General features: G+C 38.8%; 1 protein-coding gene across 1 annotated transcript; it reads right to left on the reverse strand.

The window, feature by feature from the left end:
* Positions 1–11,154: 11,154 nt before the first annotated feature.
* Positions 11,155–16,414, reverse strand: LOC114530702 (protein bark beetle-like). Its single transcript, XM_028552309.1, has 5 exons — positions 16,330–16,414; positions 13,170–13,590; positions 11,887–12,031; positions 11,200–11,545; positions 11,155–11,161 (listed from the first exon to the last, which is right to left on the reverse strand). Exons 1-5 carry the CDS (start codon positions 16,356–16,358, stop codon positions 11,155–11,157), a joined length of 948 nt encoding a protein of 315 aa, XP_028408110.1. The 5' UTR covers positions 16,359–16,414.
* Between the last annotated feature and the right edge of the window lie 7,286 nt (positions 16,415–23,700).

Here is a 23,700-nt window from a genome sequence, read left to right on the forward strand (position 1 = left end):
TATGAATAAAATTTTTTCTTTTTTGATGTTTTAAAAGTTGAATTCGCAACTATAAACTACCGGCTTAATCACCTTAATAAAGCGAAAAAAGGCAATGTTCAGTTTAGGACCATATTTTCTGCAAGGTAATATTAGTTATATTGATTGAGTCATTCATAATATAGCTAGGTCTGGCTCTCTGGTTTGGAATTGCGAGTTTCTGTATGCATGCATTTCTAGAAATTCATAGGGTTGCTAAAACAACCAGATACAACGGGCCGCTTGTATAAAAACGTCGTTAACTTTTAACTATGATTAGCCCGAATCACGGCAATTAAATCTTTTACTACGGTTGTCAACTATGTATAAATCCTCAATTATGATTAGTTAATTACTACACGAGTTAACTGCGTCACTATAATATATAACTAAATGCTTCATAAGCTAATCAGGCAGTTAACTTGCGTGGATATTTTCAACATGACTGAACTTATCAGAGCTCACCTTTAACAGTATAGACCAAAAATTTGAAAACAACTGTTTTTTCACTGGCTTTGAAGAAATCAAATAATATTGATGATTTGTAGCAGTTAAAAACACGTTGATCATATGAGCCTATCTTGTAAAGATGTATAGAAGAATCATGGGATTTGTTCACACCATCAAATATGCCCAAGTTAACGTTCACATCTGCGTCGGATTCGTGCCATTTCTTGGTAAATCCATTATAGAGAATTTGAAGAACAATTCTATAGCCAGGTTCAGTCTGCATGATGTGTTCACAACTGAACCGTTGGTTGTTTCGCAATCGCTCCAAAGAGAAATAAAAAACGTTATTGCCAGACACAATTGTTTTGTTCGAGGAACAAACACGGAATATCTGGTACATGTCAGGACTCGTTAGTTCATCCGCAAGATCGTTTGCCACGCCCCACAAATTTGAAATAAAGAATGCAGAGCCTTCGGTTTGTGTAACGTTTAAATCAGTTAGAACAAGCCACGGTGACATTGAGCTAAATCCATGCGATGCTGTGTTTGATATTATGGACATTGGAATTATGCTAGTGTTGTAATTGCGGTATATATTGGTGTACGTTGCTTCCACGCCAATTCCCTTGGAGTTGTGAATATAAATATGACTTATATCGTGTTGGTTAAAGTCGATTCTGAGTGAAACACCCGGTTCACTGATGTCATTGCGATAGGCGTATCCAGCGTCCCTAATCTCTACATGATGTAATTTGCTTCTGTGTTGAGTTAGCGCCAAATGAAGTCCTCCCCAATGGTAGTTCTTGCAAGTAATATATATGGTATAACCCCTACATTTCTTATCATATCTCCAAGCAGATGCACTGCAGCTCATTATATCATTGCCATCCACATTACAGATAATATTGTGAATAAAACCTCGTACGTCTAGAGGCACGCGAGTTCTGAATACAGTATCATAGTCAAAACCCAGTTGCTTACACACAATTTTCCCTTCGGTACTGTAGGATCTGTATTGCCTGCCACAGGCTGGCCACCATGTGCTATTTACCAGAATTTCTAATATACCATCCCAAGGTCCGGCACCTCTTGCCAAACGGAATCTTCTATCGCTTTGGAACCTTACGAAGTTGATCATTTTGCTTACAGTGCCACTCGCTATCAAACGACCTTGAACAACCATCGTTGACTTAGCTGGAAATTGCAAAGTGACATTAGGGCGGACGGTTAGAGTGGCATTTGTCAGAACAATTATGTCATCCCTCACGGTGTAGGGCGAACGAGCAGATGACAATGTTAAATTTCTATCTAGGCTTCCACCAATAGTCGAACCTTTGAGAAAGCAAGATGGTCTCGAAGTATTGAGGCTATTGTGCTCGGTCATATCGTAGGAGACAAAAAACGGGAAATACGTTATAGGAGAGAGATGACATCGTCGGTGGAAAGCAAATAATCTTTGGAAAATTTCACATTCATTCGACGTTCCCCACCAATTTAAATCTGCATGGATAATGTTACGAACATCTTGTCGTATAGTTGAGATTTCAAACTTAAATTCGGGGTTTTCAAATACATTTCTATGGAGGGCAAAGTTCCCTACATTTAAAATAACACAAGCACGGTTTTCAAAACGTCGAAAGATGTTGGAAAAAGGGTCATATCCAGAGGGCTTATTCTGTTTGAATGTGTTGTTCTTTAGAAGAGCTGACCGTGTTTGTGAGAAGGAATGAAAATCAATATATATGACACTCTCAGCTGTGTTTTTCATAAAATAATTCCTGCGAATATCGACATGAACAGGATTCGACTCAAATTGTGAACCACATTTGCTGCTGTCAGTCAAAGTGATGGCATTCCCTGTGTTGTTGAAAAACGTGTTGTCAGAAAATACCGCATTGAAGCCAAAACGACCAGTGCAGTACAAGTAGAACGAAGTGTTTCTATTTTGCTCGAAATGGTTGTAGGTGATAGTGCCTATAATTCGTCGCTGTCTTTCGTTTCTGCGTGAAAGGCATTTTGCTGGAAACAGGTAGACACCACCTTTGAGGTTACGTGTGATTGAATTTTCGCTGATAAATAACGTCACATTGATGGCTGAATTATACCCATACATGCATTCCGGGTTAAGGTTGACTCCATATTTGGCATTCGCGCTGACTGTGCTGCTTTGAAGAGTGAAATCCTCAAAATGACGACGAGGGCGATATCGGTCAGTTCCGTCAAACAAATGAATACCGTGCCTCAAATTTGAACTTGCTACGGAATTGTAAAATTTGTAACCACCAAATTGATTCGATATCCTGCATCCATCGCGTTCATTCTTGCAAAATTTTGAATGTTGAAATACACTTGATACCATCCCATTCAGCATGTAAACACCACTACCTTTGTTGGAAATGGCGGTCATACTATCAAAATTGACGTAGCCAAAACTGCTATCTACTCTAATTCCATCAAGAGAGTTTTCTTTAAAAATTGCGTCGGTTATGTTGCATTTTATGCCAGATTCAAAGATAAGCAGACCGCTGTCGAAGTTTCTTTCAGATCTACTACTTGATAAGTGGCATCTCATAGAAACACGGTAAAAATGCAATCCTTGTTTTCTATTTCTGATTAAAAGCACCTCATTCAATTCACTCACTAAAAGACTGCTTTGTACAACTAGGAGCCCTTTAGCAGTGTTGCTATCCAATTCGGTATATCTGACGGATAGAATCCCGGAAAGACCTTCAATGGCCAAACCATGCTGCATATTTCGAAAGAGCTTAGTTTTAGAAATTTTAATCCGGCCTGTGAATTTCTTTATGACTGCACCACTGCCGTCGTTATGCATCAAGGTAGAGTTCGTGATCGCTATAGAAGGTAGATCTAAAAAGAAAGAAAACACGTTCTTCAAGTTAGGTATAGTGAGAACCTTTAAAGCGTCCTCTCTCTGAGGAAGTTGGAGTAGCAACAGCTGATAGATATGCTTTTGCCTTGCTTCAATAAAAAATATTTACTTAACATTTTTAGCTAAAGCAACTGATTTAAGAATTTGGGTTCAATTACTAAAAAAGCAAAAAAAGGCGTTGCTCTTTTTTTTCTTAGCGTGCTTGTTACGAGCCCGGTCCTAATTTTAATAACACTCCCTGGCTTTGGTTCTTTTTCTATACTCGCAACAAACACATGCAGTGTAAGTCAATTATTGAGACAATTTATTCTCTAACTTTCAATAGCAGTAAATAACGTCTCTATTATATAAGATTATAACAATATGAATATATTTTAAACCTTTGACGTATCTCTGTCTGAGCACAACTCCACAAAGCTTTTACAATGTAATATCTAGGCACTGAGGCCAAATCCTATATCGGCATTTCTCTGGAAGTGGTTGATTGAACTCAGATGTTATTGGCTTGGTTAGGGCCTGGCGAAAGAACTAAAACTATACAAGTAATATCCCCTACGCAATACAGTTTGTTGTAGCACATGCTATCGTGGTTTGTGGTCGACACCTTGTTACGCGTTTTCTTGATAAAATGCATGTGGATAGCTATTTGCGTACTCATCTTTGTAACTATTTGCTTACACATGCATGTAAGTCTGAAGAGAATGCTATATCCATTGTTATATTAATATATTAAATAAAATCTTATAAAATGACATAGTGGTTATACGTAATACTATTAATGAAGGTTTATATTGCGAAGGACTTTCAAATTATTTTGAATCTTTCGTACTTGAATATCATTCCCGCGATAAACGAAGGGAGGTTTTTTTTTAATTTTGGATATCTGTTATTGTACTATCAATTATTTATCGATGCTGTGAAAAAAATTCAAGGGATCAAGAAGTGGCATTTATCGGCTTATCGCGCAGAAAGGCGACATAATTGATCTAATGTGAAGAGATCCAAAAATGAAAAAAACATTACATAGCACCACTTCAAAACCCATCAAAAATTGGTTGAATAATTCTTTAGTCCACTAGAATCCTTTTAAACGAAATTTGCAAAATATAGCTAAAATCTTGTTCTGGCGGGGGGTAAGTGGAATGAAATATGTCTTATCGCAACAAAACGTTATTTCCTAGGAAATTTATAATAAATATACTAAAATAAGCATTTTTTTCATTATATGGCAAAATGATTGGAAAATAGGAAAAATTAGACTTGCCAGGTGAATCTGTAATTTTATGGATAATTAACAGTTGACCTGGAATAGTAAAATTCATTTTCTTTTAAAATTTGAAAATTTCACCCTCCAGTGACCACCCATAAAAAGCAACCATTCTAAACAATATAAACAATTCAGAAAGACTATAGCTTTGATAATTCAGGATTTAGAGCTATGTCAACTATGCTGTTTCTGGGTGTGATCATTTTCAGGGCTTTCGTCCCGGATTCACATTTTGGCACATATGCCATGTTGACCGCGATGGTCATTTTACCCTAAAACAATTGAGATAATCTGACCTAAATTAAATGCATACAACTCCTAGGTCCTAGCATTACTCCCATTCAACAGGGCAAGTTGATTTTGATCGCGATAATTTTTACTCTTAAATATATTCGAAATATAAAGTATATCATTGGAAAGCTAACTGATATAACTGTTCTTTGATAATACCCAAAAGAATAACTTATTGAATGCGATAAATCTTGCTAAAAGATCTGTTAATTCCCAGGTTGCTTCCTTTGTTTATTTTAAAATCTGGATAATTTTTATTACCATGTGTCATAATATAATAGATATTCAAAATACAGCCCCTCTCAAATAATAAAGTACAACCAACTATGAAAAATGACATCCTCCAGGCCCTCCAGAGTTGCAAAAAGAGTTCAATATTCCTCCGGTAGGATTTCAAGTTTTGAAAACCTTCCTGAAAATGACGTTACGTCACTGAGTCAAGTGGCAACTAGCATAAGGGAATATTTGTTTTTTTGGTACATGCATGTGATCAATTAGAGTGTTCAACTTTGAACGTTCCTCACAAACCTCATTCAGAGCAAACCTTTTTCCGGGTGGTAGTGTACCCGCAACTTTTTTGCAACTCTAAGGTCCTCGCGTCGATTTTTAGTGAGTATCTTGCTCAAATTTTTGGTGTTTTTGACGATTTGAATTCGTAAGAAAGAAAGATATCACTTCATATATTCGAGGCATGCTTTTTAAGATGAAAATACTATGTTTCATTAAGTTTTATGATATCTTTGTGTAAAAATATGAAAAAGGCGGTACATCGTACGTAAACTAATGAATTATTGTGCCCAATATCGACTTTTAAAACGCTTACACATCTGTAAATTTTTTGTGCATTATATTTACTTGTTTTGAAGCATTCTAGTTTGTAAATTGTCAGAGTTTTCCATGAAAAAGTGATAAAAACTGTCGTTGACTGAAGAATTGTCGTTTACATATGTATATTTTTAATACATTGTTGACGTGAACGTCTCCAGGATATTTGAAGAGCTTATAACTATGCCCTCTGTTGGGAACGAGATCAACCAAATATCTCGTCAAATCCATTTATTATTGTTCGACACAAATCATACGCTTCGTTTTATTTTCTCTTTATTGATGTATTCTCGTTTTATATCAATATCCGAGTTTCACAAAGGTTTGCTACAGAGAATCACGTCAATGTTGTTAAACTATTTAAACATTGGTTGGAGCTATCCTCAATCAAAATAAATTTAAAATCTTATAGCGAATTTAGATCCACTTGTCTGCATATTTTACTTTAATTGTGAACAGTTCGCAAACCCTTTCGGAGCGAAAGAGGAAACTTAATTAATTATGTTAACTCATCACGATGGCGCGAAATAATTAATATCAATTGTAACGTCTCTATCAGTACATGACATCTCGGCCCCCCAAGTAGCAAACCACAAAAGAGCTCGTTCATCACCTATTCCGCTGCTTTCAGCAGGCAGAGCTTCTGGATCGCACGCTTGAGTACGTTATTTTTTGTCTTCACTTCGGCTACCCTTACTAAGCCATCGTTTCCTGGAAACACCTTCGTCACTCTATAGAGTAGCCAATATCCCCGCGCAAGGTTATCGTCCACTAACGTTATCTTCTACTGCACTTCGTCGAGGTTCAAGCCATTTTTGTCTGTGTTGAAGGGTTGGCGCGGGCTTCCAGAAATGATCTGTTAGAATCTGCCATTGTCTCCAACTCTGTGCTATGCAAATCAGCATCATCAAACGCTCATCCAACGTGTGTGAGAATTGTCCACTGCTTAACAGCCAGCGAGAGAAAGGGGATAACTCAGACCACGAGGAAATGTTGTTATGCAAAACCACTGACATGCGCTTGCGCATAATATGCGCACTGTGATAGAGGATGGCTCAGACCGTGGGAGAAATGAGACCGCACACCGGGTGGCAGAGAAGTCGAGGGTCTTTGAAGCAACAGGTGATTTGGAGTTAATGCTTCCAGGTCACGAGGATTCTCTGAGTTAGGGCATAGAAGCTTTGAGTTGGGTATGCCTTGTGCTTTCGATAACACTGTTCTTAAGATCTCTTCTTTAACCAGCCCTTTCCCAAGAATCGCTTTTAACGAACACTTAACGCCACGAATTAATCTCTCCCACGCCCCTGATATATTCGAGGCGTAGGGCTGATGAAAAATCTCTGTGAAAACTTGTGAATCGTTGTAAAACCATAATAAAATCATCACTTTCCAGGGACGCAGCTGGTTCAAGATCGATGTATGGCTCTCGACGTCATACATACGAATATACAGCTATATCACTTGGCAGTAGTACTCCGTCCGAGTTTTACTGTGAGTGGCCCGAAATAATGGATACCTGTGTTCAGGGGGGGCTCGAAGGGAGTCAGGCGCACCTTTGGTAACTCAGCCATCTCTTGTGTTATTCGCACAGCATATCTCTTTCTACAGGTATGCACTTGCTGTTAATGCGTTTGGTAGCTCCTCTGCCCTTAACGATCCAAAATTCCTCTCGAATTCGGGAAAGCAACTGCTTTTGTCCGCAGTGGCCAAGTAGCTGGGGATAAAAACAAATTATTACAGAGTTGTAACATGCTGACTTTGCGGTAAGATGATCTGATGTTTGCTATCAAACGTGCCAGGCGCATCCGATATTCTATATACCGAAGACTCTTAAGATTCCTTGCTCAAATAGCATGGGCTTCAGTTACACGATCGGACTTAATTTCTTAACACGTTGGTCGGTGGTCTTAAGGGCTTGCAACTCTTCCAGAAACGACGGCTGCTGAACGAGTGAGACGATCCTTCGCTTAGCTAACGTTGTATCTTCTGCAGTCAATCTGTTGCATTTCACGTGTTTACCATTCTTGATCCAAACCTTGAACTTGCACAACCAAGCTACAGCTTTAAGCAGTTTCGACTAATCTGCCATCTTTTTAAAAGTTCGCAGAGCCGTCGGCTTACAGATGCGTCAACGCGAGTTTCACAGACAGTTTTTTCTTTTTTGATTTCCAGTTGCTCGTCGGATACCTCGAATCCGGACCTCGTAGCCAGCGATGTTGCTCTATGTATTAATGACGGGCCAAACAAGTAGAGCAATCGTCGGCGGTATTTAGACTTCCTGGACAGTGCCTGCACTGAGCTGGATCGATCAGACGATTCCCGAATTTCATTCACTCGATTTGCCACGCAGGTTTGGAATGGTTTCGTGGTATTTCGAACATTACTTTAGATAACACTATACAGTGTCGTAGCCAGCCCGAAAATTTAGTCATGCTATGCTAATATTTTTGTGTTCATCGACTGTGAAAACAACGAATTTCTAAAGAAATGAATAATGATAATAACATAAAATTTGCATAGCATGACTAAATCGTCAAGCTGGCTACGCCACTGACACTATATTATACAGTCCGTCCAAAATACTGTTTCGCACGCCATTATATCAAGCTCACTCTGAATCATCTTACTCATTCGCACAGCCGACAAGCAGAGTTGCAAAAAAGCTGCGGGTACGCGGGTGTCGACGAGAGCGTCAGTGTACTCAGGGCTTTGCAATAAGTTCTGATTAACGACGTATCTTCAAATTTCATCGTCGCATCGAACACGACTCTGAATTTTTCAGGTTTATTCTTGTTGACAACGTGGTGATGAGGAAGGTAATTGGTCTTGCTCGTTGTTGCATCAGACTCAACCTTCGACAGTTTGCTGGCGTATCCCTTTTCGATTAATCCTTGCATGACCGTCCGATTCTTCTAAATCAGGGTCATTATTAAACCGTTTCTTTAAAAATTTCAACCATTTTCCGCAACTATTCTACTATTAGGATATTGAGGTGAATCGTCCTTCCACAATAATTCAGTCTAGGTACCCTCGGCTCGGCGATCTTCAACAGAAGCAGCCTTCGTTAAATCGCTCATCGTCAGTCCTGATGTTTCCATTTCCCAAAACTTTTCAACTTGTTGAGTTAGTATATCTGTTTGTTGGTATCAAGGAAGTTAATCGATAGGTCCCTCTGGTGCATGCACGTCAGTCATCGGCAAGCCACCAGCAACAGTCCATCCTAACGATGTTCTGGTTACATACAACTCACATTCAGGGATTTCGACACTCTCCCAGTGACTTCGTGCGTAATGTGTGCTCCCCTTACATCTTCTCCGGTCATTATCGAGACACGTTTAAGATCGACCGCGGGTAGAGTTATATCAGCCAGATGCTCATATTTTTGGCGATCGATCTCGGTTGGGGGAATTCTCTCATTTATATCAAGCTTCTTTACTATTCCTTCGCTCACTTCTAGAATTGGATCAAAATCTGTGGGGTCTGCAGGAGTAGGTGCACTGATTCAAATTCGAAATCTTGAGTTCCAAGCACTGTGGTAGCGCTAATTAGTTGCTTAGTTCCCTTCACATTCAGCTTCTCTGCATCGATGTAAAAAATATCCCTCAAAATATGGAAATATATGCCCTATCCATTTTGCGTTCTTTTTTCTGAATCACGGTTGCATCAGTTGCATGGCAACTTAAAAATTGACGAAATAAAGCCATATCACGGATGGCGCGTCAGCATTATAAGTGTTTTAGCTAGCGTTGCCAGTCCCTGTCTTTTTGGATAGTCTATGATCTCACAAGGCAGTTCAACGATACGCAGGGTATATCCACATCATTACAAGAAATTTGTGACATGGTGATTTGCATATAAACTAATTTGCATATAACTTTCAACAATAACGGCTTTTAGCTTTTACTATCAAATACATAATAATAGCAAAAGTACAACACCTAAAATCGCCCTTACCCTTGATGTTGCCTACAGTTTGCCGACCTTTGGATCAGAAAAACAGCCGTTTTACAACGCTTTGATGATCGAGTTACTTACCTTGGGTGTTTCTACGTTCCACCAACTGACTGTGTTCAAATGTGTATGTACGCTTTGTATGCATGGTTGAACTGCCTTAAGAGACTGATAATATTAATTTTTTAATGCGCAACTGCAGAAAAAATCCGGACCGTACAAGAAAATTCATATTATAGGAACACAATATCTTTAACAAAATATCTTTGTATATCACACGCTAATTTATCAACAATCCAAATCAAAATGTTCGTATGAATGTGAGCGATTTTATTAAGTTCGTTGAGAGAACACGGCTAAAATTTTGGGCAAGATATTTTCAAATTTGGCGGACTGCTGAAGTATCTAAGGTAAAAGATTGGGTTACCAAAACGTTTCTAAACAACTGTTCTATCCATCTACAGGTCAGCAAATAGTGCTCCAAGTCTGCTTGTGGCTCTGACGTTACGACATTTTATATTTTCACTGAATGTATTTTATAGTAAAACTCGAAGGCCATTATGTATGGATTAAATAAAAATTAGCGAACAAAGGACGGCCATTTTTTCACCAATTTCTGGTAATATTGAACACCGTCGGTTGGCGGAACGTAGAAACACCCAAGGTAAGTAATTCGATCATGAAAACGTTGCGAAACGGCTGTTCTATTGATCCAGAGGTCGGCAAACAGGGGCAACATCCAGAACAACGGCAATTTTAGGTGTTGTACTTTTGCTATAAGTATTTTATAGTAAAAGTTACTGAAGACCATTATTGTTGAAAGTTATATGCAAATTAGCATAATTATATGCAAATCACGATGTCGCAGATTTCTGGTAATGACTGTTTTGACGTTTTGAAGGTTATCGAAGGTTATTAAAGTTCTGCAGCTAAAAGAGGGTGATGTTTACTATACGTCTTCGCTATTTACTGTTACTTTTATTTTATCGTATCATGAGTCTGTAAAGAAGTTGAAATTTTCCTACCTCCATCATCTGTGACAGTGAATCTTAATATTCCTCCGTAGCATCTTAGACATCGAAACCGTATGTAGATTTGGCTATCAGAACTTAAATGAGGCAAAATATTTTTATACACAACAGTATCTGAATCGACGTGGGCAAGTATTGTACCATTAGCTGAGTTTCCATCATGGACATAGAGCTCCATACTCCTAGCAGGTGTCGAATGAAAATACACAACAAGCCGATTTCCTCCAACACTTTGAAAAACCTGTTGAGAGAAACGTAGCTGCTTGTATATAAGTGCACACGAAAATTATAATACTACGTAATAATGCTAATCAATAAACCGAAAATGTATGTTTGCATGATTCTTTTAAATTTGGCTTACTTTCGAACATTCAACATTCCTTCTAGCTTGTCCAACCGCGCGAAACGTAGTTGGAAAGCTAATACTAGCTTCACTGGCTGAGCAAAAATCGACTGTTTCTTCAATTTCAGAGTACGAAAATCCATCCGCTCGGATTGTATGACCAATAGTTGTGTTTGTGATTTGGATATTCTTTGACTTTCCGGTTATCTGAACCCCAGCGTACGTGTTGTTTCTGACAGCACTGTCAATCAAAATCAATGGCGACTTTAGGTTGATGGATATCACACCAAATGCAGAATGGGTGACTGTCACATGATCAAGCTCAGGTAGGTATTCATCGCCAGATATAGCTTTATAAGCATCAGAAATATCCAGGTGTTGTAGTGTAGACGATATTTTAGAGTTTTTGAACATGATGCCACTCCAAAAAAAAGTATGCCACGCGAAATTATCGCATTCAACGCCAACATCGTAACCAACTGGATAAACAAATGAACGCACAGGTAAAATTTAAGGCTATTTTTTAAACTGGCCCATGAAAAATAGGTCATAATCTTATTCTATATTACAAGATTGACACTTGATTTGCACATGATTTGACAAATTAATTATTTTTGACACACGACTGACATACGACGGAAATATATTTGACACATAATTTGCTCATGATTTATATACAATCGAGAAATAATTGCGATCTAACTCATAATTGACACGCGTGATTTAAATAACGTCAAATAATAAACAGCTAATAAACAGTTAATAGTTACACTTAAGTATCCGGAGTTCGTTTATCATCTTCTTAATCATATCTACTTACAACAAAAAGAACCAGAACGTTTGCAGTTGAGTAAACTCTTTTCCTGTCCGCTACATTGTAGATGACTCAGCCAAATCTGTCCTTTTCCGCCACCATGGGTGTAATATCGCTTTGCTTTCATGAAACCAAGCTGGCGACAAGCAACCTAACAAAGATATCACGGGGGTATGAGGGACTATTACATTATATGATCCGGGGAGGGCTGGTATATTTCAATTAACAACTAAATAAATTAGGGTAAATCAATTATGATTTTTGGCATTTCACTCGAAGCAGGTAAACTCTAGAGGTTCCAGTTCGACAAAGGGTCTTAAATAATTGTCCCCTTTCACGTGTTTTTTTTAGAAAAATGCCCCCCACACAGCACACATATACACCTTCTTCACCACTAATGTCTTCAAATTTGGGTTCTAGTTTCAGTGTAGTTTTTTCATGCTACAGTGTAAACTATATTTTGAACCCTAGAGCCCTTGAAGCATTCTCAACCGATATTTCTAGGTAATTATTGGAAAACCAGCAACGAAATCTACTTGATATTCCTCTGGGGATGAAACACGATAGATTCAGCTGATCCTTGCACGACAAATTTCTTCATATTTGTCCGAAACATCGACCGAATTTGGTATCCAAGTTGTCGCGTCTCGCAAAGAAGAGCGTAGTTTTAACTTGTGTTTATCAAGTAATTCGACTCCACACGTGTAGTAATTGACGTTTCATTTCGCCTATAAAGCGTACATAAACGGCTTCGTATGAAGTTTAGTATTGTAATAGTTTCACTTGTAATTCTTTGATACAATTTTCCCATACAAGAAGCCAAAATAACATGAAAGAACACGGTAAAAAGTTTATAGTGAAGTCCCAAGTAGTTGCTTTTATAAAATTATAGCGTTCTACCCACGCAGTGTTACTGCCTTTAAATTTACATGTTGTAACACAACACAAGTGTAAAACACATAAGTAAAGTTTGGTTAGGCTTATGATGATGTAGTAAATTATGTATGAAGCCGCTCTAAAAAGTAGCAAATATGAAACAAATCTACGCTATTATCCTGCAAGCTGTAGCAAATCAAGAACGAGACAAAGAAATAATGATTTGGTTTATCCCACCATTCATTAAGAGCGAAAGAAGGAATGTTTGAAGAAACTTTTTCCACCAGAAGCTTCAAATCCAGAAACAAATCCATACGAACGACAGCACTCGGACGTGAATTTATTGCAACAGCATTGTCACAGTTACAATATCGTCATAACAATCATTACAAATGCAAAAGCAGTATCCTCACCTGAGCATCTTTTTCATCAAACCATTCGTTACAAACAGTTCCCCATTTTCCATGGACAAAAATCTCCAAACGTCCAACTTTGTAACTACCCCCATCTGCAAGTCGAATTCCTTCATTGCCGATTGTCCTTGTATTACCCATTGAGTTGTTTGACATTTTTGTCAAAACAATTCTATGAGTTGCATTCCCTTTCGCTTGAAGAGAGCCGTTTATCTGCAAAGCGATTCCGGGAAGAATATACATCTTCACTCCTGGTTCTATATTCAATGTGGCATTCTCAGGAACGATTATGTCTTTTTTCACAACATACGGGGAATTGGTTAGTGCAAGGGTCGTATCTGTGTAAACCTGCCCTCCAAAATCCTCGGAATCGATCTGCGTTATCATCAGCAAATATGCCAAAATATTAACCAACGACGCTCTATAGAGTAGTGCAAATAAGCCATATAAATATTTTGAAAACTACTAACACTTACACTAGTTCACGTCAGTGGCGTAACGGATGAAAATGGGGCCCTTAGGTATATTTGGTGTGGGGGCCCTAGCTGTTTGTCATGTTTTCACTTGAAAAATAATTTGAGAGCTGAAGTTTGTAAATTTACATTAGTGCATCACTTCATTAGTTCTAGAAGAAGTAATAGAACATGAATAGAACACTGAAAAATTCAGCCATGGTCGATGGATACTCTATTATTTAATCTACCATCATTAATGCTGCATTTTCCTTTGCAATCAACGTCATACCCCAGGCCTAGCTTTGGCATAAATATTTGTTTTTAACCAGACTTTTTTTATGCGATACACTGACACGCTGTTTTTCTTTAAGAATCGTGGCATTAGACGGCAATCAATGGGGGCCCTCTGGACCCCCCAACGGTTGGGGCCCCTTAGTTCTTGTCCTAACCCTACCTACGTCCGTTACGGCACTGGTTCACGTAAATACAAGCGATAATATATAACGACATAAATCTAACCATGTATTATAAATTAAACCATAAATGAACAAAGCAATCGACGGAAGAGACATATAAGGGGTGGTAAGTCAGTCAAAGATAATCACACATGCACTGGAACAAAAAAGAAAGTGAAAAAATTCCGAATAAATAGAACATTTTCAGAGAGAAAATATGAATCAAGCAAGATACAGGTTGAGACTGTAAATTTTCGACTTTACTTCAAAGTCATGCATCTTCAGACATTCAGACATTCTGTCTTTTTTACTTTACTTTTTAAATGTCGGCTGGTCAGAAAAAAATTTTACACGAATTCCTGTTAATCCCAAGAAAATAGGTAATCGCTTATAAATTATCACAAAATATATAGTTTTATATAACACCTTATTCATATCATATCTTATATATAATTGCTTGTTTTTGATATCGTGGCATTAAATTAAATAGTGCAAGGTTGCTTTCACTAAACTCATTTCACTAAGTTCTAATTGTATTTATATTATGCCTCATTTGCAATATATTCAGTTAATAAAATAATTCATTAAGTTGATCTTTTTTGGTGTCATATAAATCAAATAATGAAAGATGGAATGTTCCATTCAACTCATTCCAATATTCCTATACCATTGCACTCATAAATAAACATTCCTTATTAATATATCATCACGCGTGAATGGAAGCTGAACATATGGATTTAAATCAGGACTACTGCATGCTGTGTGGAAAAAATGTTGGGAATATAAAGCTATATATACGTACAATGTAGATCTCACTATTTCACCGAACTGTAGTCCTATAATAACGCACCCGATTTTACGCATTTTACACATCTAACACCTGCACCTACGTCTATATGCATGGCCCCTAATAATTTTACAATGCTTTATACTTCGCGCCGAGCTTATGCTGTATTCTTACGCAATTTGGACAAGCTTTTCACTTTGATTACCATGTTATGCTTCCAGTGTACCGTCCGCATGGAAATCTCTAAACCTCGAACAGCTAAATTCAGACTGGTAAACTCATTCAACCTAAATCAAACCGTCCAAAATTGAGAGTACGATATAATCAAAAATCTGTATAAATAATGGCCAAAGAAAATCATTATATCTTAAATATACCCGATTCTGTCATAGGCCGAAACCACTGAAAAGCACTTGTCCCCGAGCTGGTGCGGAGCACCGTGCGAGGGTACTAATTCCGCCCGGAGATTAGGAATTACACCCGGGACCCGGGAGAACATAGCGGAATCCAAAGTTGCCCAAATGTCATGGACGTTCAATGGTCATGGTACTTGTGCGCATGCGCGAAATGCAAACGAGTGTAGACTGGTAATCAGCAACTTCCTGATTGGCTGAGACGAAACGTTTGTTTTTCAGTGAAAAACGTCAGCAATTTAACTGTCATTTTGCAAACTATTTTTTAAAAAATGTTTCGAAAACAAAATATGAAATGTGGAATCAAATAACAGATAAAACACTGGAAAGAGTTTAAAATATTATCAGAACTGGAGGAATTAGCGGTGAAAAGGGACAACTCAATTATAATCCTTGGAATGGTAGGAGTCTATTTTGTTTATTTCGAGGTTTATTTCGTGTTTGCTGTACGAATACATTTTATGACCTTGGTACACTATGTCGTTTTGCTCGGTTTTGCGAAGACGTGACCGACTATTTAAGGCTTTACATCATCGTTTTAACTTCCAAAAGAGTCCTTAAAAGTGTAATTCGGAGTTTTAATATAACAATAATTACTTTGAAGGCTTATATATAGTCGACTGCAATCACTGCATGAATTTAATAATCGAAAAACAACATTCGACGTTCACTGCTTGGTTATTTATATTATTTGGGCTGTTTTGATGTTTTGAAGGTTTAGCTATAATGAAGTATTAACTCTCACTTAAACTGTGAAAGTCTATAACTTAATGCAACGGAAAGCAGCAGGAAAACGGGTGATTTGACTTCACCTTTACGACCATGTTTGTTTCCGAAATATTTGAAACATCAGCTATCGGCTTTACATTTAGGACATTTATTAATATTGAAGGTTAGATCTGGCTAGCTAGCTCAGGAATATTTTGCTTCGTTTGAAATAGCGAGGGGTTGCTGCATGCATGTATTTCTAGTCATTTAATAACACCGCATTGCGGACGCGACTTTTATCAAATTAAACTGTTTTTTATATTAATCGGACATGTCACTGACCTATGAAAGCTCGTTATTCTTATCATCATTCTTTACCGTGTTGTGTCGCCATGTAAATTTTCCATATAATGTTGTCTTTTCTGAAGTTTTTGTAAGCAAGGAAGAACAGAAAAACCTGAGAATTAGTAATTTCTCTTCAACGGTATTAGGACGCGAATTCTAGGACGCAGTTTTTCGCGACGCTACCGGAAGTAAATCTGTAGGTATTGATTATACGCGTGTATTCCTTTTTCGTTTTTAAGTTTTTCTCTACCACTGCGCCATTTTGCAATTTTTACTTCGCCGTAGATTTTTTAAAAGCGCCAAAAATAAACAGGCAAGGGACAAAAACTGTCATGTTTTATTTGCTCCCACACAAATTAGGAGTGTCTCAGTCTGAATAGCTAATTGCTACCTGTTTCATAACAGGTGGCGTATATGTCTAAGCTGACAAAAACATCACGGATGAAAAGAAGACCGCATATATATTTTATCCGAAATAAGGTAGCTAAAGACAAATGAAAATTTGGCGACGAAGATAAATTATGCATTTATTTTGAGGAATTGCTATAGGCATTGGCTTTCTTTGAACATAATCAAAGAAGAAATTTTAGATGACAAATTTGTGACAAATTTAGATCATAAAATTAAGTGGAAATTTATATGTATTATTTTTCCTCCTTATATCTCCAGATGTAATTGCAGCAGTATAGATTTAAAATATACACAACCAAGACCCGCAGAAACTTGTTAATTTAAAAAATATGCCATGACTTTGAATCAGGGCGATAGCTAAACTATATAGTTGGAGGGTGTAATAACTCATTATTGTCGAGAGTGAGATCCGTACAGTGAAATATCCGACCGAGGCTAATTTTTAGTATATGCACAAAACCATGCAAAAAACCTCGGTCTGATATTGAACAGTACAGACCAAACAAAAGAGATCAATAATCCCACACTAGAACAAAAAATGTTACAGCCGTATTCCGGTTAGTCTAAAGAAGATAAGCTACGTTAAGACTATTTTCCATCTAGCAAACCGCCCTATATTATTATTTCACATAATTATCATATCGTATAAATTACGTATACTTATGTTGAATGATCGTAATATAAAATAAAGATGGCGGACAAAAACAAACTGTTCAGTGACTACATTGAGCTCTATATACCGTATTTCCACTTCTCTTGGAATATTTTAACTTAGTGATTTTAAATTTGATTGTAGCCTTTTCAATTGCAAACTTAGTCTAGAAAATTATTCTCAAGAATAAAATGAAATAATTAGTCTTATAGAATTGACAGAATTGCGCGACGCCAATATAGTAGGTGAAGTCGGGTTTACCAGGAGTAGCGATTATAAAGCGTGCTTTATTAACGTAACAACAACAAGGACGATTATGTAAATATGAAGTAGGTAACTATGCGAAGCGGATTAAACCGCTGGCATAGGGACTGGCGCCTGCTGTGCAGTCTTGAAACTCATCGGACCAGGAGATCCGGTCACGAGACTCTTTCCCGGCTGTGGCCTGCTCAAAAGGGTCGAGTAGACAAGCGTATTTTGGAAGTACGCGGCTGAGTACCTTGTAAGAGCCAATAAATGATCGAAGACCCTGCACAGTACGAGGAGGGGTAACTGAGGATAGGGCGGAGAGATTGGAGGGGGTAGCCTGTAAGGTGCCGTTGGACCAAATCCAACCCAACACTACAGCTTTCCTTGGGCAGATGAAGGTTTTGGAGGCCGAGAGACGGAGGTTGTTCTTCCTAAGCAAAATAAGGACACGGTGCCAATGGGAAAGGACTTCGCTAGGAGTGTTACCACTGATGTACAGATCGTCGGCAATCTTGGCAACGCAGCCTTCCTGAATGAGCTCACCCAGGACACGAGACATGAGCTCTTCCAACCACGTCTCCGAGCCAGGCATGCCCATGGCAGATAGGGTGTACACACGGATACCTTTGTAAGGAGTAGCAACACCACAATACGTCATGGAGGATGCAGCTAGTGGGATCTGATAGAACGACTTTAACAAATCAGTGCAGATGCTGAACTTCCACTGGCTGATGGACAGTAAAACATTGTGAACGTTGGTCATTAAGGAAAGCTGTGGTTTACTGTTCTGGGCAACCTCGCCAAAAGATGTTACGAGAGGCGTTCCGCTATTTGGTTTTTTGACCAGGAAGGAAGTGTTGAGATACTCCACATGAACATTAACCTGTTCGGGTTAAGCAAACATACCTGCATCTTCGAGCTCATCGAACTTTGCCTGTAATGCTTCCATGGTACTGCGGTTGTACTGGGGTAGGCGGCCTTTGCGTTGGGGAGGGAGGGTTGGGCCCATGTTGACTACAGCTTCAAGCTTGCCACTGGCGCCATTATACTTGGAGATGGAAGGGTTGAATACATCGTCAAACTCAAGGTTAAAGTCCCTAAATTGGAGACGAACCTTCAGAGGCAGAAAGGAATCTTGATCGATAACGACTGTGCTGGAAAACGGCTTACTGGAATAGGGTGTGGGGTTGCTTTACAGTGTGGACGGGAGGGACAAAGGGTAGAAGGGTCGGCGATAGGGGTGGGTATGACGTGTCTGACTTGGCACAACTACTGACTGAGGCATTATCTTGCAGATGAGGCCAAGCAGCTTCAGGTTTGCGAGGGAGGTTAGATGGACTGTCAAGTCTAGGCTCTAAGGCCCACAATGCATCAGGCTGAGACTCCAGTGGCGTTCTTAACTGAAGGTAAGCACCGGGTAAAACCACTGTCAGTTGCGGATTACGGAGCAAGAAGGATGGGTACGTCTGGCAGTAGAATGGGGAGACTTTGGTGTGGGACCATAACGCACGACCTCAGTACCACCGACTACAATTTCTCGCCTATCTGGTCGAATAGCGATAGCATTGGTGGCCAAGAAAGGATTACCAGCCAAGATCTCAACATCAAGGTGTCGCACAACAAGTGCGTCGAGCTCGGAGGTAGATGAACCCCGAACAAGAGAGCAGTGGACTTCGCCAACAACCTCCATAGGAGTAATGCCGTCGGCCAGTCGTGCCATCTGAGAAGCAGGGGTAACTGGAAGGCCATAGGCGGTGGCGGAGGATGCACGAACCATATTAGATGTGGCCCCAGTGTCTAAGGTAACCTGGACAGGGTACTGATGGTAAAAGGTGTGAAGAACAGGTGACTGGACGACACTGACACGGTGAACAGTAGGGTTATCGACGTGAACAATACTAGCACAACCGTCATGACTAGGTCAAAGGACTCATCGTCTTCAGGGGTGGACTCATCAGGGTCGTCCCTTAAAAGATGGAAACGGCCCCAAGATCGCCGGTCGTGTTCTGGTAAAAAGCGACACTCCATGAGGTTGTGAGTTGAATGAGGGCGGCCGGCTGTCTTCCATAGGGTGCATGAACGGAACTGTATGCGTTGCGAACTAGCTGAGTTACGGGTAAACTGGCGTTGACCTGAGCTGCCGATGCGCATTGTTCTAGTCTCCTCGACTACTCGAAGCTCATCAAGAAGGGGAGTAAGAGCCTGGGAGATTTCGGGGTTCAAAGAGGTAAGGGACTTGTTCTGTAACTCTGAACCATACTTTTGCTTCACCAGTAGCGATATAAGCCTGGGTGTATCAGTTGAAGCCACAAAACCACACTGGTATTTTCTAAGGTTCAATAATGTCAATTCATAATATAATCGATAAAGAATCTAGCAATTATGTCGAATATGATTTATTTGCTACGAAGAAGAACAAACTAATTTGGGGAGGAACCCTTATGCAACTAAAGAAGTTAATTGCGAGTGAATTTAAAGACGTCAATGCAAAGGATATTGTATGGAAGTCACCTGGCGGCGGTAGTTGGACATGCTTTTTAAACGGTAATTTATTATTAACATGGTACAGTAAAAGTCAAACGATTTCCTTTGAAGGGAAAGCAGCTGACGCCATTAAAAGCCGTATTTCTGAAGTTATAAATGTACCTAAACCTTCCTTGTTTGGGGGTTGTTCGACATTGGAGTCGTCTGAGCAAGCAACACCTATTCGTCCCACGAATAATCCTTGTTGTGGTGGTTGTTCGTGTGAACTCGCTTTAGATGAACTCAGAGATATCAGGCTACAAATGGAGATTTTACAATCAAGGACTGATGCTCTACAAAGTTTGGAAAGCACACAGAAAGTCTGTCTTTCGTTTAATGAATACCAGCAAGAGATATGTCGTTTAAGTCGAGAATTGACCGAAGAAAAAGATAAAAGAATTCAACTTGAATCGGATTTAGCTTCACTCTATGAGAAGCTTTTCTCCTTAGAGCGTGAAAATAAGCTAAGGTCGGGCTTATTGGAAAACAAAGAAAATGTCATGCCTGATCAAACATCTTCGGTATCAACAATGACCTTGAATACACAACAAATTGCAAGTTGTTTAAATCCACTTCAAATTGAGACCCCTGATGACATCCCAGGGGCAAATACTGGCATACTATCAAAAACTATTAGCGCTTTCCCAAATATGTCTGATGGCGTGGATGCTCATACTTTACCCTGCTCTAATGTAGGAAGTTCAATCAAACCACAATGTGAAAAGTCAGTGCGGAACATGAATGCTATTGTAATGCCTCTAACAATAAGGCTGACTATAATGAGTTGCAAGTTAAAGTTCAACGAAGTCAAATAATTCCAGTACGAATTACTCATCGTGCAATGTATACTTCTAACGGTGTAACAAGCAAGTCAAGTAAAGCGAAATTGAAAATTAGGGAAAGACAAAATTGTCATTATAGTGCTCCTGTTGAAAATGTAATCTCTAATTATTCACGGGATCAAGATCAACGTACTCATAGCATTCCAGTACGTATTACACATCGTCGAATGCCAGTTAACTCAAATCGAGTAAATAAGCAGAGACGTGCGCATCAGGTTTTTTGGCATCGGTATCAGACCGACTGGCTCAGGCACCTGGAATTGGTCCGCAGGCGAACTTGGACATGAACAGTTTTCACTCTAACTTAATTACAGTGCCTATAGAACCTATAAATTTTAAATGTGATGAAACTAATCTGCTTGATTTTTTCCTTCTTAATGCCAGATCTGTCAGAAACAAGACCATGATGATTAAGGATTTTGCTGTGGATAATAATATTGACGTTTTTGCTTTAACGGAAACATGGCTCGCTCCAAATGGGAATGAACTAACTATTGGAGACTTATGTCCAACAGGCTACAAATTTTTGCATACACCAAGGCATGGATCAATTGGTGGTGGTGTTGGTCTCTTATTCAAAGAGAGCTTAATATCAATTGTAATGTACAGGAGGAATTTAGATCATTTGAATATCTTGACTGTTCCTTTTTGGACATTGTACCCATTAGAGTTATAGTTGTATATCGACCGCCACCTTCATCGGCTAACTCGCTGACATCCACTTTTTCTTTGAAGAGTTTTCATCTTTCATGGAAGGAATTATTGCATCACCCAGACAACTTTTGATCGTTGGAGATTTCAATTTTCATTTGGATAATTCAAATGACCCTCTTGCTAAGCAGTTCCTAGATCTTTTAGCTTCATTTGACTTGAAGCAGCACGTTTCTGGAGCGACGCACTCTGGTGGTCATACCCTGGATTTGGTAATAACGCGATCAGAAGAAAATATTGTTAACCACTGTAATATCGTTGATCCTTCGATCTCTGATCATTTTGCTGTGCATCTACATCTCTTGTTTAGGAAACCAAAATTTGCGAAGAAACGTTTGCTTTCTCGTAATCTGCGGGCGATTGATATGCGTAAATTTAAAGCAGATGTTCTAAATTCTTCCCTTAAAGATTTTATGACTATGGATCTGGAAACATTGGTACGTGATATGATAACTGTCTCCGTACTATTTAAACATGCACCGGCTAAATTCGGGAAATTACATTGCGCCAAAGGCATGGTATACTGATGAATCAATGTTCAAAACGAAAACGGAGACAACTTGAGAAATGGCGTAAAACAGATGATGCTGATAGGAATCTGTTAACAACAATGTTTGTTGTGAATAAACTGATTTACTCCTCAAATCGGCTTACTATACTGACTTAATCAGGATGGGTCATCTGATCAAGAACTCTCTTTAAGACGTAGTATTTGCTGCACAAAAATACGACTACCGATATCCATCATTCCTGACCCAATGTCACTGGCAAACTCATTTTGTGATTTTTTTCACGCAGAATTGTTAAAATACGATGAAATCAATGACACCCTCTTAATTAATGATATAGAAAATCCATTTCCCGATGGTGATTCATGTCCCCATGAACTTCGTGTTTTTAAGGAAGTTGGTAACAATGAGATGTTCGATTTAATTCGACAGATTGCAATGAAATCATGTGTTCTAGATCCTATTCCAGCGGTTATGCTGGAACATTGCCTAAAGACATCGTGTTATAACGAGAATAATTAATTATCTTTGGAAATGGTTTAATGCCTGACTCTCTAAGATTGCTGTTCTTAACCGTTATTAAAAAAGTGTGGTCTTTCCTATGAAGAATTCTGCAGCTTTCGTCCAATATCTAATTTGAAATTTGTTTCGAAATCTATTGAGAAAGCAGTTGCTGTACAATTAATGAATTATCTTGACGAGAATAAACTACATGAGAAGTTCCAGTCTGCCTATAAGCCTCGTCATAGTACAGAACAGCATTATTAAGGGTTCAAAGCGATATTCTCCAAGACCTCGACAATGGAACTCTGTCATTCTCGTTCTACTGGATCTGTCAGCAGCGTTTGACACGTGGATCATTCGATCTTCTTGACACGATTTGGAAGCGGATTTTGTTTTGGATTGGTTTACTTCATATCTTATATCTAGGAAACAATTTGTTCGTGTTGAGGGAACAGATTCGCTATGGCGTGATCTTGAATGTGGTGTACCGCAGGGATCGGTAGGTCCGCTGTTTATTCATTGTACACTGCTCCGCTTGCAGATGTGGCTAGGCGTCATGATCTCCGTTTTCACTTTTTTGCTGATGATGGACAACTTTACATTGCATTCAAAACAATGATCCTTGATTTCATCTAAGATTCGTATGGAAAAATGTATATTTGAAATTAGAAACTGGTTGATGCTGAATAAATTGAAACTAAATAGTGAAAAAACAGAACTTATATTAGTCCATTCACGCTATCGCCAATGCCTCCCTTGAATTATATCATGGTGGGTGATGACAGAATTGTACCAACTGGTTCAGCTAGAATTTGGGGGTTATTTTTGATGAGTTCTTTAAATTGGAGGAACATATTAATGGTATCTGCAAGTCATCTTTTTATAATATCAAAAACATTTCAAGAATAAAGAAGTATTTGTCTCGGGACTGTCTTGAAATAATCATTCATGCTTTATAACTTCAAGA

This window comes from Dendronephthya gigantea, unplaced genomic scaffold, assembly GCF_004324835.1.
Source record: "Dendronephthya gigantea isolate DGI-Jeju-01 unplaced genomic scaffold, DenGig_1.0 000065F, whole genome shotgun sequence".
NCBI lineage: Eukaryota > Metazoa > Cnidaria > Anthozoa > Malacalcyonacea > Nephtheidae > Dendronephthya > Dendronephthya gigantea.

Excerpts from the sequence above, each read along its gene's own strand:
- LOC114530702 (XM_028552309.1), bottom strand. The coding sequence starts at position 16,358 with ATGATGATAAGAATAACGAGCTTTCATAG. Across the intron at positions 13,591-16,329 it reads AGAATAACGAGCTTTCATAG|AGCGTCGTTGGTTAATATTT; the intron begins GTCAGTGACATG and ends ACTACTCTATAG. Across the intron at positions 12,032-13,169 it reads TTGATGAAAAAGATGCTCAG|GTTGCTTGTCGCCAGCTTGG; the intron begins GTGAGGATACTG and ends TATCTTTGTTAG.